Raw genomic sequence first — 20,573 nt, 5'->3', positions numbered from 1 at the left:
TCGAATCATTTTCGTTTTCTCGTCCTCGAGTGCGTATTTTGTAAAAGTGCATCGTTGTGCGACACATCGTGATTCCGACTGCAAATTTTTGTATAATATTATTCTCAGTTTTCGATTAGTATGAATTAATGTACAACAGTATAATGTTGACTGTTGCATGATAGCATTGATTATAGAATCTATTCTATAATCAATGATGATAGTAGTGGAAAGAGTTTTGACAAAATCCAACTCTATGAGTGACGACAAGCGTATCGTTTCCAAAGGATTAAGCATTCACTCAAACTGTTCGTCTGAAGGGTAGGATATGCATAAAGTCATCTATATTGACTATATTATAAATTATAGTATATCTTTTAACATTGTTCAATTCTATTAAAAGTAATAAGTTATGAGTTATAACCATTATCATGCATACTATAAAATACCGGTAACTAATAACAAAAATTTAAATATTTTGAACGAATGACAATAAAAAAAAAATAATACTATTTATTAATAATATGTGTTCTCATATTATAATAAAATTGTAGGCAATACGTCAGTACCTACTATATATTATATAATATTGTGTGTACTATAATAATATATCATGTTAAAAATATCATGCAATGACAAACTTTTTACTAATATTGAATAAAAAATATATTATTTATATAAATATATATTTTAGGTGACATTTTAATGTTGAACCCTAATATAGATTTAGTATTTAATATTGCATTACTTCATCATATTTTCATCGCGTTTAAACTAAAATTAGTAAAATTAGTCAAATATTTTTTCATTTGTAGTTCAGAAGATATTATAAGTATGGTAAAATCTTACAATATTTGTTTTTAGATGTAAATTTAAAAACTCCATATAAGGCATATTAAGATGAAATAAAAAATGAATTACTTAACTTAATTATTACTTGACTATATGCTTACCTATGTGCTATGGTTATGACATATCACTTATGAGGTATAATATCATCAATATCGATAATAAACACTGTAAAGTATGTCCCTTGCAGCTTAACTGATTTGTAGTGGTAAATCGTTTTAGATTTATGAGATTCAGTCACTCAGATATCTAAGATGGTTGATCCTCAAATTTAACCGTATAAAATATATTAATTAGGAAGTCATTTTTCGAAACAAAATTATTTTTGAATGTTAGATTATTAATTTTTTTTATCGTTTAATAAAATAAAATAAATAACATTGTCAAATAAAATATAGATTAGTATTGTCGTATTTGTATGGAAACAAATATTTTATTATTTATAATATTATTAAGTACCTATACCTATATCAATATAATAATACTATTTAAATTTTTAATAACTTTTATGACGGTATTTTAAGTATTCTAGTAAATATAAAATAAGCGGTTATTTAATTGAATGCCTTTGAGTTACGTTCTATTTCAAATAAATGTTTTATAATTTTTTTTTTTTTTCATAAAAACATAATAATTTTTAAGCGATCATTGACGAAACCTTAATACGGCGTTAGTGAATGACAATTTACATGCATGCAAGCGGCTTGTGTTGTGTATGTACGTCTATGCGAGAAAATAGTTATGCAGAGTATTATCGGTATTTCAATTTTAAACCAGTCGGTTTGATTGATTGTTGTATGTTTTCTTGATTCTAATCACTATAAGATGACAGTTAATGGAAAAAATATTACAAACATCCGTTAGACATTAACCTTTTGGCAAAGCTTATGAATTAAAAACATGTCGAGGTCAAACACATTAGAAATCCGTAGTCTAACATTAGGTATAGAAACATAGGGTGGTAAATGTATTTTTTGTCTTCTGCGTAGATGCGATACTCTTTCTTTAATGTGTTTAAAAGTTTTATTTAAATTAGTTATTAATTCTTTGGTAGGTAATATTCTAAAATTTGTTGAAAATATAAATTATTTGTCATAGCTTTTAATATTGTGTTGGCAATGAATCATTAGAAAATCAAAGGAATTCCACGGGGGAAAATCGTCTAAATGGATTGGCTCATCTAAGTATTCACAGATAAATACCAATAAAAAGTAGTGAAGTGGTCGATATTTTTTCAGAAAAAATAGAAAATTAATGTTCTAAAAATATAAGTATCTAAATTATTTATTATTATTATTATTATATAATTTAACATTTTTTTTATACATATGGTTAAGTTGTAATACCCCCCCCCCCCCCAAAAGTTCAGGTCCAAGTACGCCACTCTCAATGATTATTGATTACCTAAGTTAATATTATAATTTATAATACTATATCGTTTCTAGTCTAAAATTAAAATCAGCTTACTGCAGGTTTTTAAATCAATATAATGGTATATATTTTTACTCTTAAAAAGTTAAGTACCCAGACAATTTTGAGTTATGTCGTTATTTACACGCAATATTGTGAAAGTAAATAACTTAAATTCCTTTAAATATATTTAATATTACCTATATATAAATAACTATAATGCCTACGTCTATAAAATTGTTTTCAAATCATACCCTACTCTCTCCCCTCCTTTATAATATATATGCCTCGGATCAACCAACCTCCCCTAACACAATGGTTGCAGATTATGCGGATGACAAAGCTATACTCTCAACTCACTCTAACCCTGTATTAGCAGTTCAAAATCTCCAATCTCACCTTTCCCTTATGGAAGATTGGTACACCAACTGGAGGTTTAAAATTAATCAAGCGAAATCTATCCATACGATGTTCACCCTAAGACTTACCCCTTGCAATGATGTTTTCATTTACGGGACCCAAATTCCAAGTGTTTAGAACACTAAATATCTTGGCCTAACCCTCGATAAAAGGCTGACATGGGCCCAACATATTAAATCAAAAAGGATAAATTTAAACCAACGTTTACGTCTTTTAAAAAATCTCATTTATAATAACAGATACACTCATACTAGTACCAAACTCCTTATTTATAAATCCTTACTTAAACCCATGTGGACATATGGACTGCAATTATGGGGAAACGCAAAAAAGTTCAATCTAAACAAAATACAAACTTTCCAAAACCTAGCGCTTCGTAAATTATTAAATGCACCTCCCTATGTATTTAATCATACTATTCATTCAGATTTAAAAATGCCTCTAGTGCATGATGAAGCAAAAATTTATTATAAACGTTTCCACCACCACTTATTATCTCACCCCAATCCCTTCGTTAGAAATCTCTCTACCACAACTATCCCCGGAAACCCTCCAAGAAGGTTAAAACGTAAATGGTGCCGTGACTTGCTTATATAAATCAAGTACTAAATAATTAAGTACACTCAAAAAAAAAAAAAAAAAAAACGAGCGAATGTCATTAATGGGTGGCTGCTCTTATCAAACGTAACATGTACTATATAATTTATTGTAAACTATTTTATATTAATATTAATTGTTTTGATGCCTTATATATATTCTGTCTCACATTTACTCATTGTGCCTAAGGTATAGATTGTAAATTTCTTTAAAAAAAAAAAAAAATCATACCTATTTTTTTTCATATAGTTAATTCATCTAACAACATTTTATCGTTGTGCACAATTATTGTCAAAACTAATAAGTATATGTAACTGATTGACGAGTTTTTTATTACCATCTAAAAATATCAACAATAATAAAATAATAATGGTAACAATTTTGAAGATTAACTTGTCAATAATTATGTTGTCCACATTATAAATTTTGTAATTGTGGTCTACCAGGATCTACAGATGACTTGTTCTGTATATAGTGACCAGTCATTATGCATGAACACAGAGTACCTGAAAATCGTTTCTTTCTCAAATGCACGTTTATGCAGGTCCTTCGACCTGTAGTTTCGCAAAAATTAAAACCCTTGACCCGATTACTTGATATACTTGTTGCCGTTTTTTCCCTTCGCACTAAAGCCGCGTCACCGAGGTCGTGCAAAACTATAACGATTCTCGTGATTACAGTTATAACCAAAAAAAAAAAAAAATAACGTGGAAACAATGCGTGGTTATTTTTTCTCCATATATATACTATATTATATATAATTTTTTTTGTCGTCAGGTCTTTTTCTTGGTTTTTATTTTACAATGCGTGTGACCTAGTCTCCACTGCCGTAGTGCCGTCATCGACGTATGAACAATGGAGCACGAAGAAAATTAAGGAAATCCGTGAGAAAGTGTGCGTCCGTGTGTATAGAGACGAATAGCACTTGCAGGTGTATACATGTATTGTATATATTATATTATTTCAGAGTACTTACACGCTCAAATATATATGTAGGCAAATATTATATACACACAAAAATTCCACATATAATATAATAATTTACAATAGCAATCGTGATACAAAAAAAAAATTATAATATTTTTGCATTTTTTGAGCGGAAGACGGAGTATAATAACGTTATAAATTTTTATTCATACCGTATTACTCATGTCCCGTGGCATTGAGCAAGGTTGTTGGTTATAACTGTTATGGGATGTAATAATCATACGTATTCGAGCGCCGTGTACGTATTGCGAATGACCCCATTAGTAGTTCCTTAACACGATTGAGTCACGATCATACACTGCAAAACGTTTCCCGAGGAACGACCGGACAAGGTGCAAATACTAATATTAATTTATTAACTATAGGTAGTATATAAATACCCGCAGGTTTACACCATCGGTACTCTAAAATACATTTTAATATAATTACTTGTTGGCTGCTGCAGCAACTAAACCTAAAATAAAACTTAATATAAAACAAGGAAATTATTAAGAATTAAAAGTATTAAAACGATGGTCGTTACTCAATACTAATTTGTCTATACTCTTTAATATGCTTAAAAGTCAAAATTAATTTTTAGATATCATTAATTATTATTGAAGCCCAATATGTCAAATAATTTAGAAGATCTCATAATATTGCGGATTTATTTTTCTTAAAGTTTTCATAGTTCTACAAAGTATAGTGTGTGTAAAGAATAGCTTATGGTGTATTGAGTAATATACAACATGTATGTAATATACAGCGAAGTATTATTCCAATGAGGCAATGAAGTTTCTTTAACTTATTAAATTACTGTAAAATATAAATTAAAGTAAGCCTTAAAACTTTAATTGCATGACATTAATTAATATTGTAAATAATTGTTTGTGAAATAGGTACTATTAAAATTTTAGTTAAATACATAAGTTAAATAATATTCATTATTATTTATAGTATACTAAACATTAATTTACAATGTATAGTTTATTAGTATAATCGTATAATCCTGTCAAAGTGAACAATCCATGTACAATGAAATAAAAATGTACTTTATAAGTACATAATATACTATTTGTATTATAATTTTTGGATTTAAGAAAGTCGTCAACTGCGTTGTTGACTGGTAAAGCGTAAAGCATGAACGAATTCAAAACATAACATATATTATACATAAATATAATGACTTGTATATGCATTGTAATATTTTTGTGATCCATAATCTTGTATTCCTTTATTCGGAATCAGAACCTTTAACTGAATATTGTTTGAAAAGATGACGTGCTAAAAACGTTTGTCAATAGTTCTTTGAAAATAACAATAGGCATTATACAATATAATAATATAACCAAGCTAGGTACCTATAGGTTATTTATTAATACATTATTTAGCATTTAATGTTTGGGGTTTAGTCTATGTATCATGAATTTATGGTCATTTTTTTATGGTATATATATTTATAATATCTGTATTTAATAAACTAAAATCTATTTAAATAATAATAATTTTTTATTTATTGTAAATAAATAATTATTTAATTATTTTTAAAACCACAAATTAGAAAATTTTGTTTTTATTTGGTTATATTTTACTTGCTTTAGTCTTAGCTAGCAAGGAAAATGGATAGGTCTGAACTAAATTAATCATCTACCTATATGTTATGAAAATATCATTGTGTATCTACCTATCAGGGAATATTAATCACTAATAAGTATAATAACTTAGGTAAAGTTGAAAATTTCAAGTCCATCCGAATAATATTTTTGAACTACAAAAAATTAACTAAAATCTTTATTTTTGTCTGAATATTCAATCTTTTTTAATTTGAACATTTAATGTTTATAATAAAAATAAAAACTGTATATATATCGTATTTTAGGTTGCTCAGTTTTTAGACCATGTTGCAGTTTACCTTATGGCTCATAAGATATACTTTGTATTAAATGCTCAAGTTTTACCTATTAAAATTTAAAATGTTATCGGTACATTTTTACTTTTTAGCTATAAAATGATTTGAAAATGTTTGTTATCAGGGCGATTAGGCATAACGAATTTTGTTAATAATTTAAATTTAAATAATCATACATAATTCAATTATGAGTAGGCATACCTATATGTATTTTTTATTTTTGTAATCACAACTTATAAAGGTTTTATTGTATTCCATTTTTAAGCTTTTTATTAATAAATTACGGTTTGATCATTGGATTAATATTTTTAAAAAAGTAGTTAGTTTACCTAACCCTGGGTAGTAAACTTTTGATCAACTATGTATTGCGAGGTTAAAAAAATATTAATTTTTTTTTTGTATAATATAATATATTAATTATATTAAAAAATTAATTAATTTTCGCTTCGACAACACGGGCCATTATCGTTACATTTTTCAAATATTATTAAGTATGAGATTACTAGTATAAGTAACTAAGTAATTTGTTCTATATAAGGAATAAAATTACTAATTAAACGAATAATATTTGTCTATAAAACATTGCATTTTAATAGCAACAGTACTTTTGATATTATTAATAATATACATTTTTTTTTTATTAGTAAATTATTACTATCATAACTTCTTATGACTAATGAGCTATTTATGCTTTATATTATTATTTATTAGGTACCTATATATATTTAATAATATAACTTGGCGGATGCATGAGTCGATATGTTAACTTGTTTGACACGCCTGCAGCTGTTTATATATCAACTAGGTATGCGTATTGTATGATATTGTTAATTATATTTCAGAAAGAACATATATAAAAATGTTCGGTTTTTAATTCGGTCTACGCACTGAGTGAGTACAATAATATAAGATGTAAAAACCCTTTGACATTGTTATTTTGTTTTGTTTTAAATAAAATTGAAACCCGAGGAACACAACAAAATATAATTTTATTGCTTACATGGCATTTAAATTTCATATACTACAGTATATGAAACAACGGTTGTGTATAAATATTGTGGTCGCTGTTGTTGTGGCCAATCTAGTCACGCCAAATAAAGATCTGGTGTAGACTTGAATTGCGTACTACATGGGTATAGAAGTATTATACTAATACCCTATAATAGGGCCATTATAAAGACACGCTAGATGTATCCTCCCCAGTCCCCAGAAGATTTTTTACGTTTTCAAGGTTTTTTGAGAACCAATATAGCGTACCTATATATCTATACAGTGGCGTAGCCAGAAATCTCTCAAGGGAGGAGCCCACCAGATATAACACCAAAATCATACGTTTTAGTATATTATAGGTATTTTATATTTAATTAAGATTAAGACAATTAAAGTACTTATATTAAAGCATGTACAATTTAAGTAATGTCTATTATTTTGACCAGTCTTGAAGTTGCATTCTCCTGGCGGAGATTTTTATGAAATCTTGTGCTATTTCCTCCACAGTTACATTTTCTTCCTTATTAATGTTTTCATATCAAATCATTATTTAATCATACATTATAAAGTATTAAAGTATAATACAAGTGCCGATTACTGAGTAGTATTGTGTTATACTATTATAATATGTACTACACGGGCCAAGGGGGGGGGGCCTGGGCCCCTATGGGCCCCTCCCTAAATACGCCACTGTATCTATAACATATATATGCGTTAAATCACGGTGCATAAGGCTCGTCACAGTTTTTACACACTTATTATGATGTTTTCTAGCATGGATATTTATATATTTCATTTATCGTGTGACCGTCTTTACGCGATTGATTTTGTCGTTTTCTTTTTTTGTTCATACTATTTACTTACATAGATTTTTATATTGTAACAAATAAAATAGTTGTGGTGATGTCCGCATGTTGAGACTGTTTAGAGTATTGTTATGTTAGTATACATTAAAAATTAAATATAAAAATATATAAATTAAGTCCAAATAAGCTGAAACTCACAGGTCCTACACGCAAGCCACGTAATAAGTGTATTTTAATCAATTAAGTTTTCTTTTTAAGGTTGTTTAGGTATTACAAAATATTATGATGTGCAGCCATACGTGCGTTATGTCATATGCGTTTACGCGCTATCATTATAATTTACCAAACCACAATAAAGCATGTTGTGTTTTGTGTATGGCATTGAACGAGTTCAGAGTCTGTTAAGATTTAATTTTTGCAGATGCAATATGCAAACAAAATACTACGAATTACTTTATTCACGCTGTAAACAGATTAAATTAAGCTGTATTTTATTATGTTGTCTTGCGCACTCGCTGTATAATAAAACGTCACAAATTGTTTCTATTTGAAATAATTATATAAATACATAATACATAATCCGCTGAGGATTTGAAGTCAAATTTAAACTACCGACGTCATATTATAATACATACATATTCAACGCCCAGATATTTCACCTATACTTAAACTCTTATCATATTATACAAATTGTAATATACACCTATACGCATTATGCATGAACACTGTCCAGCGCATTAAAAGATAAAAAAAAAAAAAAAATGAAACGAAACGAAAAAACACTCTTGTGTGGGCGTGTGAAGCGTATACTACGATATGATATATACGTATAAATAATATTCCGTTTTAACTGTACTGAAAAATCGACATGATTATAATACAGACAGTTTTAATTTGTTTTTTATTTCTAAAATGTGTAAGAAAAATTATTGTGTCCTAATCATTACGCTGTACAGCGTGAATACCTATAATTTAAATTGTACACAAATATAATGAAACATATAAGTACCATATAATAATATAATATTATTTAAGCCATTCTCGTCGATGGGAGTGTGGGACTTTGTATCACAGTTCGTTGACGTTGACATGGCACGGGTGACGGGTGTGTCAAGAAAGGTGTGCCTGGTGAATTTACTGAGCAAGAAGGGAAATTCGGAATTCCTCCTTAGTCCCTACGTAAATAAAAAAAAATTACACAGTATTAACCAAAATACATTTAAAAATTTAAAAATCTAGTATTTAATTATTTTCTTAAAATACTCAGACATACTTTAACCAACATTTAAGTGTTCAGAGAAAATATCTTAAATATGTTCTAAAAACTAAATATGTCAAAATATTTAAGATAAATACTAAAAAATTATCTGTTTTATATTTACCTACATCGACATCTATATATATATATTTTAAATATTTTAACTAAAAAATAAAAATGAAAAATGCAAAGTTTATCTAACCAACAAACATTACCAAATGAAATTGGAAAGATCATCAACATTTTTTCTTGAATTAATCTTTTATTTTGGAATTTATTCATTATCCTAACCCCCTCCCCGACCGGTCCATAAAACTTAAATCTTTGGATACGTCACGTCTCTGGTTGCGTTTGTATATAATATTAGTATGCTCTGTGTAACCGACGAAATGAATAATATTAGGACGCAAACGTCGCAAACAGACAGACAGACAAACACACACAGACAGACAAACACACACAGACAGACAGACACAGACACACACGGACACGAACACATACACCACATACATTGCTCGCTAGTAAATAAAACGTCGTCTGCAGATTTTGAGACGTCACGCCGCGATCGAAGCAGAAATAAATTTTATCGCCTGTCCGCGTCTACCGTGCAACACTTCGGGGCCACGGCAATATGACTCATTTATCCGGCGGGAGTATCATAAAATAACTTGTATAATAAACTCGCAGAGGAACGAACCGGTCCTAAATACGTATTAAGGTAGGGCATAACCATCATAAATAATTCACCGTGTAAATTACCATGACTGTGTACCCGCACATAAGCGTATATACATATAATAAACAGTGGTTACATGATTTTGCCATTTTGCCGAATGGACGTAAATAGGGGGGGGGGGCTTAGGAGGGCTTAATTAATTTTGGCGATCGAAAACGCTGCAGTGTTTATTTTCCGTGCTATACACATATCCACCACGACCACTTGCGCATTGAAACGATTTTCCTAAATTTTACACCATCAATTGCACGGTTATTTCAATAATATAACGATGAGCACGATCGAGTTCAATGTTTTAGGGTGACCATGAGACGATGTTCCGATGCCCGCGCTTATTCGTGTGTTTGTTCAAATGTTACGGTTTGATTAATTTTTTCGTTTTAGGCGGATTTAAATAAGTGCATTTAATAACGCATCCCACGAGTCATCGTATTAATTATGCTCGTATAATATTACCTATTTTTTCGTGGTGTTCAGCCTCGCCGCGGACAACCAATTCAGAGTAAAACTGCGGTTTTTGTAATAACATCTGATGACGAATTCTCACAGAAGGAATTTAAAATTATTCTATATTATGATAAATTACAACCTTTCGATTTTGAATATGATGCTTAACATGAATTATATGATTTATTTTAATACTTAAACTTGCTATTACGGTGTATAATGCAACACACAAAGCTACCCACAGTTTTTTGCCCCGAGAATTCTGTCCAATATAATTCTAGATAAAAAATTACGATATACTATTGTTATAGGATTTATCACGCAACATAGAACCTGTAGAATTCAATTATATTATTTCGTGTGGACAAAAGTACCTATTATGTAGACAATATTCATTCATTATACATATAAAATGCACTTCCTTATACAAATTTATGAGTGTACGCTTTTTCAATTATGTTGTCTATTGTGTGTACCGTGATAAGTGATTTATCTGTTGATTTACATTTGAAAATATTCAAGTAAAATGTTTTATATACATTTATAAGTGATAACCATAAGTACCTACAGCAGTGGGTACCTATCGTAAGTTTAGAAACAAAACTTTTATACGTGACTATACGTTTCACAACTAAATAATGACCAGCTATTATAATACCTATAATATAAAAGGTACATGGTATAATATATCGTACAATATATCTGAAATTCTGTTCATTTCGATATCTAATTTACTGGAAATTATAATATTAGTGAGGTTCATCTTCTCTTACTTGTAATTATTTTCTGTTCAAGAATTTAAAAGTATATTTTTATAAGGTATCATATACTATTATGATTTATGATATTTCAAGAACAAATACAATTAGCTATAACATGTGGCACTTACTATAATCATGGTGATAAATTGTCAACCTACTTTAAAAATTCGAATTTAATGAAAGGAAATGCTTGAATAAAAAATAAAAAATTTTGGTTATGTTGGAAATTTATGATTGGTTGATAAGTATCATGGGAGACGTAATAATATACCCTGCACTCATCAGAGTTTAGAGAATAAAATAGGTAAATAAATTATCGTTGTTGGTTTATAAATATAGCTGATATTGAAGTATATAGACAAAATAATAAAATTAAAAACGTAAAGCTTGTACAACAAATGTTTGTTTGAACAAAATGGCGATATGCTCGTACGTCATTTATCATGTCACCTATATATATATATATATGTATAATGTTCTTAAACGACTAAGCATATGAAAATTATTAACTACAGCGGCTTATAGCATTCTGATCCCAAGTGTTAATACGAGAAAAAATCGCTTGTCATATAAATAGGTATACATATTGTAATACCTATTAGTGACGCAAATGCGATAGGGTATTTAGTATATTTAACAATTGACGTAGGATTTAACTTATCATCTTATAAATTATTATATAACAAAGCTTGTAGCATCCTCGTTGATAAGTATATATTCCTATGTATCAGGGGTGGCACGTTTATAAAATTTCAATGACACGCAAAAAATTAAAATAGTGAAAAATTATGATATTCGAAAAAATTTTGCTTCTAAAAATTTCAAAAAAACAAACTATAAACATTTTAAAAATTATAAAATTTATAATATTTCTATGTAAAATTGATTATGTTACTATATTTATTATGTTCTATTTATAGTGTTTCCAAATCTTCGGGCACGTGAAAAATAGTCAAACTTTTGATTGCAAAAATTTGGCACTAGACCTAAAAAAGGTTCGCCACCCCTGATATATGTATATAAATATACTAGCTGATCTCCGCGTTTGTCGTTCTCCGTTAAAAATACCAACTCTATACGATTCAAAATTTGTGTTTAATTCATCGTTTAATACTCGGCTAGTCATATTCAAAACTTCCCGTGACGAATTCCCGTGGATTGACAAATTTACAAAAACTCGAAAACGCGAAATGAATAATACCAAAACAATAATAAATAATCCCCCTTAGATTTTAAACCAACAGCAACATTACAATATACAATAATATTTGATATTTAGTTTATTTTTTTAATGGAAAGATGGCGAAACTATTGCATTTTTTAGTATGATCATCTTCTTGCCCCCGCAACATTATTGGACTAAATTTATGCAAAAAACCTGTTCCACAATGTATTCTTTCGTTTAAAAAATAATCAAGGAGATATGATAAGTAGTTCCAGAGTTTACCCCGTTAAAAGATTTTAATTTCACATTTATATAGTTAGATTTAGTATACAATTATTGTAGCATTGAGCTGTTTCCGGACGCACTTGGTTACAGTCGATTTTGGTCAACAATTTTTAACCAGGAATGATGCTTCATTCATTTTACCTTGGACTCCTCTTCTATACAGATGTATAATTTATTGGTACCAATATACCACTGTCCATTATCCGTTACTGAAAATGAGCCCCACTGGACATGCCTGCTGTTTTAATTATCTTTAGGAAAAGTTATTTGAAGTAAAATCATAAAAAGTTATTTATCGAAAAGTTTAATTAAAACTGTAAAAGAGTGTAAATTTTTATATGTATCTGTATGCATATGCAATAATTAGTTATAATTATAATACAATATTATCTCTTTATTTTTGTTTACAATGAAATACTGTATGTTCGTTAAAACTTAAAAACGACTTGATTTATTTGAATATATATATATATATATTTTTTTAATTTGATTTAATACAGGGGTGGTTTAAAAAGAAAATTATTAGGGGGAAAAAAATCAATATATATAAACATAGCTAGTTTTATACAATCTCCAGTCAAGTGCCATTAGTGGGAGGCTTCTTACTCATGTACTCATGTATTATATGTAACCCTTATCAAATATGCTAATTGTGCATAATTGTACAGATTGACAGATTGTATATATTATTGTGTAAATAAAAAAAAAATAAAAAATTAGGGGAAATCTTAAAGACAAGCTAAAAAACAAAAATTGTGAAAAAAGTGCACAGGATCAGATAATTAAATAATAAAACTAAAATCGATGAATAATAATAATTATTATTAAAACCTTCAATTATACAAATAACAGAATAGTTAGGGAAGGCGAGATTTTACATGAATTTGTTCCTCACAATATGTTTGACTATAATTTAAACACACATCGATTATTTTAACGGTTTTTTAGTATTATATAGTAGGTATATGATGTGTTTTTTAGCGTTGTTTAGCTTTATAATTCAAATCATAACGCGTAACTAACAGATCCTTATTAGATATCGTATAAAGGGTTCAATAGTATAATATATCTTATTCAATAAGACAGTTAAAAATATGTCCGTATTTAGTTTTGTTTTTAGTTTAAAAGTTATAAAAGGGGCTCGTTAATTTTTTTAACTTTTTTATTGTATAGTAATCACACGACTATGCGGGGGTTGTCTTCGACGATTGACGAAACCGGCGGTGGCTGTGGCAGTGATGTTGATCAGTTTCAAGGAGATGAAGCAGAAGACCATTTTGAACCATCGCTGTTCACCGAAAATTCTCTGCCTTCTCCGCTCGACGATGTGCACACGGCTTTCTTGGCCGCCAACTTGTTGCTGCTCTATCTGAACCTGGCTAGGCTGTCGACTATGTCCATTGGTGACGCACTTCAGCTACCGGTTACCGTCAACGACCGTGACGACCACGACAACGACGATAAAAAGTGAGTTTTTTTTGTGAAACCTCCACAATATAGGTATAATATAGGTACAATATAGGTATAATGTAGTTTATTATATACAGGCGAACGATAGGTTCTATTAGACGATAGTGCAATGGTATTATTATTATGTATTATGTATCAGTAACCAGTCTTCATTCTTTCGTCCAAAGAAACGATAGGAGAGAAATGATTTGCAATTAATAATTCAGATTTAAAGTGTGATTTCATACAAAATCGATTGCTAGCATAAAAATCGCGGCAAATAAAAAAGCTAATACCTGAAATATTTATAAAACTAATTGTTATTATTAATATTCATCATTGAAAACCCATTAATTTTTAACCATATATTGTATTATGATATAAACTATTATATTTCATTAATGAAGAAAAATAAATAAAAACATTTTTTTTTAAATTTTATTTCCGCGGTTAAAGGTTAAAGCCTAATAAAATAAATAAAATATATATTTGTTGCTCTATTGCGTTTCCTTTTGTCCAATACCTCGTAATATTGATTTTTCGACATCGTCAATACAATAACCACCAACATTTACTTCTAAATATAGACATCTTGAGTGTTTTTCTTATAATATACCGTGATATTGAAGAGGACGTCAGCGCACCACTTATAATATATTTTTCTCTCACGTGCAACATAATAAAATGTACATTCATTAGAGCTAGTTTAGCATTACTAGCTTTAATGTTATAAAAATTGTCCATATAATACTTTCAAGTTACAAGTAAGAATATTATCTAAGAAAAACCTATATTTAGATTTTATAAGCATTTTAGTTGTTTTTAAGTACTCGTGTGACTGCAGGCTACATGAGTACTTAAAAATTAATCAGGTATATAGGTTTATTACATTATTATAACTCATTTTAAAATTAAAATATAAATATAAACCAATATGAAATGCCCGAAATAATACTCTATACGTTTTGATAATAGGTTAAAAAAAGGGGTATTATCCAATAGGTTTAGATTTAAATGTGTAATAAATTCTAAAATCAAAAAAAGAACACTATTTTTAATCTGCTTATCTCAAATCTGCAATGTTGCACGCCGATCAGTGAGATAAAACAAACACGGCACTAATATCTTCATACAGAATTAAATTGTTGAAATTTTATTTGGATATCTGCATAGAATTTTATATTTTGTAATATCTGTATATTGTGCACTGTTTATAATGGTTCAGTTGCCACAAGTTTTCAACCAATCGTTAATTACAGACTTCGTAATCAGTGGCATCTTATACATTTTTTTTAATACGCGTTTTTTATGCCGACCACAAACCCTGTTTAGAACTTATCTATTTTTTTGACCAACCAATTTAAGAAGTGGGCCACTTGAATCAAATCAAAATATTGAATTTTAAATACGTGAATGTATAATACCTTGTGCAGTCCAAATGACGCCACCGTTCTCGAATATGATTACCGATATATAAACGATTTTAAACAAATTAATTAATAACTATTTCGACGATTTAATAAATTCATAAAAATATATTTTTATTTTTATTTAGGGTAGTCGATAAACACAATACCTTATAAAATACGACAAGTTACTACAATAAAATAAAAATAATTTGTATGTAGTTACATTAAATTATATTTTTTGGTTCGCTATAATTGTAAATATCGTCCAGTCTGGGTCACCTAAATCAAATTCAATGGCATTACCTATATTTCCGTTTTTTTTTTTTTTACGAAATTCATGATATAGGTAGTGTGTTATCAATTACCTGTTTATGAACTATTACTTCGTCAGGATGCATGACTAATGTAGTAATGTGACATGGTCATCAAGTAATGTTATATAGCCACGTGTTTTGATGGAATGAATACTAGGTACATAAAACGTGCAGAACTGCAGACCCAATTCAAAAGATTATTATGTATTGTGTATAATATAAGTAGTGTAGTTTATGTTTCATATAATATAATATTATTTGATTTTATCCAAATTCCAAGTAGAGTGTTGTGATAGATTAATAGAAATAGTTCACTCATATTTTATCGTCCAATTCGACTTAAATATGTTTTTATATTCAAGAGTTCAAAACTACCAATTCTATTTACCTATTCAAAAAATTTAATGCGTACCTATACACACACGCTTTATTATCATATTTTTCAGGGAAAAACTAGTACATTATATAATTTTAATAAATTTAATTCTTCACACTCATACTGCATGAGCTTATAATATAATATGCTATCTAAGTAATTTGCATAAAACCATTTTTTTTTTTTTTTACTTTTTTGTATAATTGATCCATTATTTAGAATTGAAATATTTTTTAAAATACATGCACATATACCTACACAATATAATATATATTATCATTACAACTATTATAAATATAAGCATTACGCGTGTTTAAACAAATATTCAGGCAAGGGATTAGTTTTTTAAGAAAATATATCTACATTTGCAGAATACGGGACAGTTTATTTTAATTTTTATGTCCAATACTAAAATAAATAATTTTACAGTTGGTAGGTAGTTTAAAATATAAATTGTTGAACTGACCTACACACATTTATATTAAATACATATCGATGAATAAAATATTTATCCCACTCAAAATTGTTGCCAATGTTTATAAATTATAACACAATATATACGTTAATCCACGCTTAATGACTAAATCGCTTATAAACCAACGCATATTTCTAAGTAGGCGTTAAGCGTCCCTGAAAATACCATTTTAGTAGGTACGTTACAAAATTTCATGTAATTTTTTTCATTATTAAAATATGTAGGTACCTATTTAAATTGTACCAATATGAATATTTTTGATGTTATTATGGTGAGTATAATACTATAATTTGGTCGCTGTAAAATTTATGTGATATGAAAATCATAGAATATATATGATATACGAACATTATGTAGATATTATCTAGGTAGGGGGTTTAAGGGGTCGAGAAAACCATTCACTTATTTAAACTTATGTTTCAGTCGGCACATTCACACATTGTAAATATATATATAAAACATAAAAAAATATTTTCAACTTTAAGCTCAATTTAACAATCTTTTTCCGTGTCCTCGACGCAACCAGCTAAAATTAATATCGACAACATCATACATCGTATTTATTGTTTTCTATATGTGGCTAAATAAACGTATTTCCTGGGACCCGGTTAGCAAACGGTCGCCGGTTGGCGCGTGGTAGAAACTGCAGATAAAATAATATTGTTTAAGAACGTGCAATTGTTGTTTGCTAACCAAATTAGTTGGTTATCAATGTCATCATATTCCTTACGTCCCTATTGTCAGGTCTCAGGCCCACAGATTAAATACTTATTTCGTTGAGTATAGCATAAGTTGCAGCGAAACAAGTATGTGCAAATTTATGAGCTATTTTTCCCATTAGAAAGTCGGTATGTATTTTTCTTTTCAAGTAGTAAAACGAAGTTGTAGTTCAGATAAAACTCCATCAGAAATTGAAAGTTTTTTGAAGCTTCGTAATTTGTTTAAGACGAGATGGACTGCAAGGGCTGCAGAATCCGTACGCATGGTTTGGCTCTTTTTTGAAGAAATTGTTTCAGTTTAACACGAATTTTTTATAAATATCAAATATTGATTAAAAAACTAGAGTTCAAGCATTAGGCCTCGTCGCTGCCTTGAGAAAAACTGTTCATCAATCGATCATTTATTTATATGGACTTTATTGTACTTATTTTATATGTGCATTTGCATATAATGCACCATATGTATTATAATTTATAATACAATGGCCAAATAATTTATAACTATGCCCATTAAAAGTTTTAATGTTTGATATCGTTGTTGCACTCAGATATCGTAATAATAATCATTAGGGCTCGGAAGTTGTAGGAGCTAAAAAAGGTAAAATATGCATGCAAATATGCAGGGAAAAATTGCAAAATATGCATTAAAAATGTTAAATATGCAAAAATATTATTCTGAATTCCAAAAATATACGCACTTCACGAGTTCACCTACTAACAATACGACGTCTAAAACGAAACTGTCACTGTCAAACATCAATCGTGTACAATCAACAGTAACGATACCTAAACGAAGAAACCATCATTATATTTACGATAACTTATCGACGATAAGATAGTACTACAAATAAGTATTTCGGCATACTAGCGTGATAGACTAAATGCGTATCACATCAGTACATCACTGTTATTAACTCCGTAATTGACTATGGCGATGACAATAAATACCTTCGTTGGTCATTTTGAGTTGTATATTCAATATTAGTTGAAATAAACAGGTTAAGAAAGAAAAAAATCAATTATTTTTAGAAAAATATGAAATATGCATAATATGTGTATAAAATTAATGAAATATGCACTTTTTAGCTAAAATTGGCAAAATTTGCAATTTTACAATTTTTTAACTCGCAATTGTATATTTCAAATTTCTAGCTAGGTCTGCTATAAATTGAGATCATACAGAACAATATGCAATTCCTACAACTTCCGAGCCCTAATAATCATAATCCCTCGATCAGTGTAACAACAACTTGTAATAATAAATTGAAAATACAATTCTTTTGCAGTGGTACGTCAGTGGCGGCGGAGGAAGTGACGGTGAGCGTTGCTACCGCTGTGCAGGCGACGGCAGAACCGCGCTTGAGCGACGAACGGTTGCCCGGGGAACCGGGGCCGTCAACAGACGACGGGCGACTGTGGCCGGCAGACGCTACAACCTCGGCGCTGCGGGCACCGCTGCAGCGACACCACCGTCACTATCGCAGCGACAGTTGCCGGCCACAGCCAGCGTCCAGAGAACAGCAGCGGCGACAGACGACTAACACCACCAACCCCGCTCCCGCCATGATTACGGTGGCCGCGAGTGGTTCCAGGGCGTTGAGGCCGAAACCGCGCGGCCATCCGTCGTCGATACCGTTCCCGGTGGACGTGGCCGACAGGCTGCGGTCGCCGACATCGTCGGTCGCCAGGCCCAGACAGTACGGTCGCAGGAGGAGCGTTCAAGACGCCGTCGCCTCCGCGGCGATGGTGCAGCGACTGGAGGGGTTCCAGTTACAGGTGGCCGATGTGGTCGCCGACGCCACCGTCACCGAATCGAGTACGGAACAGCTGCAAGCGTCCGGCGCTGACCGGGAACCAGAACAGGAACCAAGGCTCGTCACACCGCTCAGGTTAGTGCGCACAATCGCTGTCTCAATTATTATAATATTATTGTCATTTTATGTGAATAAATAGACGCGTACCTACACTCGGTTTCCGACCGGCTCAGTGTTTTGACGAGTGTATTAGACTATAGTTTTGTCCCGGTGAAAGTCACCTCAACTTAACTGGTCAACTGAAGCGTTTTTACTGTCCTGAGGTCGCCACTTCGCTGATCATTTCATTAATAAATCATAGGTACCAAGCGGCGTGGCCAGGAATTTTAAAAAGGGGATAGGGACAAAATATATGCATTAATTATAAACCTATTTATGTCTTGTAACATAATATCTAAAAATATGACTACCAACATGAAAAAATCGATTGTATTAATGTAATTGCATTTTCTCGTGGTTCTAAAATTAAAGTTCTTCCTTTTTTAAAAACAAAAATAATTTTTGATGGTGTGATTCGAAACTTTAATATTAATGTTTTAATAATTTCAAGTCAGATTTAATAGTGGTTAGTGATTACTAATGTGTAAATGTATAATGCACGTGAAAAACTTTTTAAGACAGTGTTAGTTAAGTATAGTTATACATTTAAAATCAATATTACTTAATTATAGATATTAAGTTTAGTTAGGGCGTTACAGATCTCGTCACGTAATAGGTAGTACAAAATTCGCGTGTAAAAAATTGAAATATTTATGACAAATAAAATAATAGAAATTAAAATTTCTTAATACAATAATATGTAATAATATGATATACAATAATTACTTATTATAATGGATGTTACTATTTTGATAAAAATTGCATTGGTCGATTTGTAAATAATTGTATTATTTACCTACGGTTCCGCGTGCAATGTACACATAGATATAATTATATAAATATAAATGCAATTTTTTTTAATAGTTTTTCTTGTCAAAATTAATATGATAAAATATAAAAATATAAAATACTAATTTAATAAGTATTTCAGAAACAAAATAAATACTTATACATAATGCACGTACATTTTTTTGGGCTTGACATATAACTAGAATAAGTGCAAAATAAACGAAATATTATATCTGCTAAAATAATTAAGTTGTGTAACAACATTGTACATTTGTACATAACAACATGCATATTATAGGTAGTATTCATACGATACATATTTAGGTCACGATTATAATTCCACGAACACGTTTAAATTTTAATAAACCGTTCTATAGTTTATAGAACCGTTTTGTTGGGGACTTAAGCTTACTGATATTCTTTAACTTAAATGTCAAGTATTGTTATTATACTATGTAATATAATATGTCCATATTATTATACAATTGTCTTACAATAATTATTATATGATCAGAAATATTTACTAAACATAGTTAAATATAGACATTATA

At 29.6% G+C, this 20,573-nt stretch overlaps 1 protein-coding gene across 1 annotated transcript in view; it reads left to right on the top strand.

The window, feature by feature from the left end:
- The window catches only part of bdg (sodium-dependent transporter bedraggled), an 88,941-nt gene that overhangs the window by 6,965 nt on the left and 61,403 nt on the right, over positions 1-20,573 (top strand). The window contains exons 2-3 of the mRNA XM_089223577.1: positions 13,752-14,045; positions 18,607-19,209. Of these exons, the coding sequence (XP_089079703.1) occupies positions 13,765-14,045; positions 18,607-19,209 (884 nt within the window). The 5' untranslated portion in view covers positions 13,752-13,764. The remainder of the gene's footprint in view (positions 1-13,751; positions 14,046-18,606; positions 19,210-20,573) is intronic.

This window comes from Diuraphis noxia, unplaced genomic scaffold, assembly GCF_037042655.1.
Source record: "Diuraphis noxia isolate RWA-SAM2 unplaced genomic scaffold, SU_Dnox_SAM2 contig0003, whole genome shotgun sequence".
Taxonomy (NCBI): domain Eukaryota; kingdom Metazoa; phylum Arthropoda; class Insecta; order Hemiptera; family Aphididae; genus Diuraphis; species Diuraphis noxia.
The sequence above is the reverse complement of the archived record's forward strand: the minus strand, read 5'-3'. Positions and strand labels throughout refer to the sequence as shown.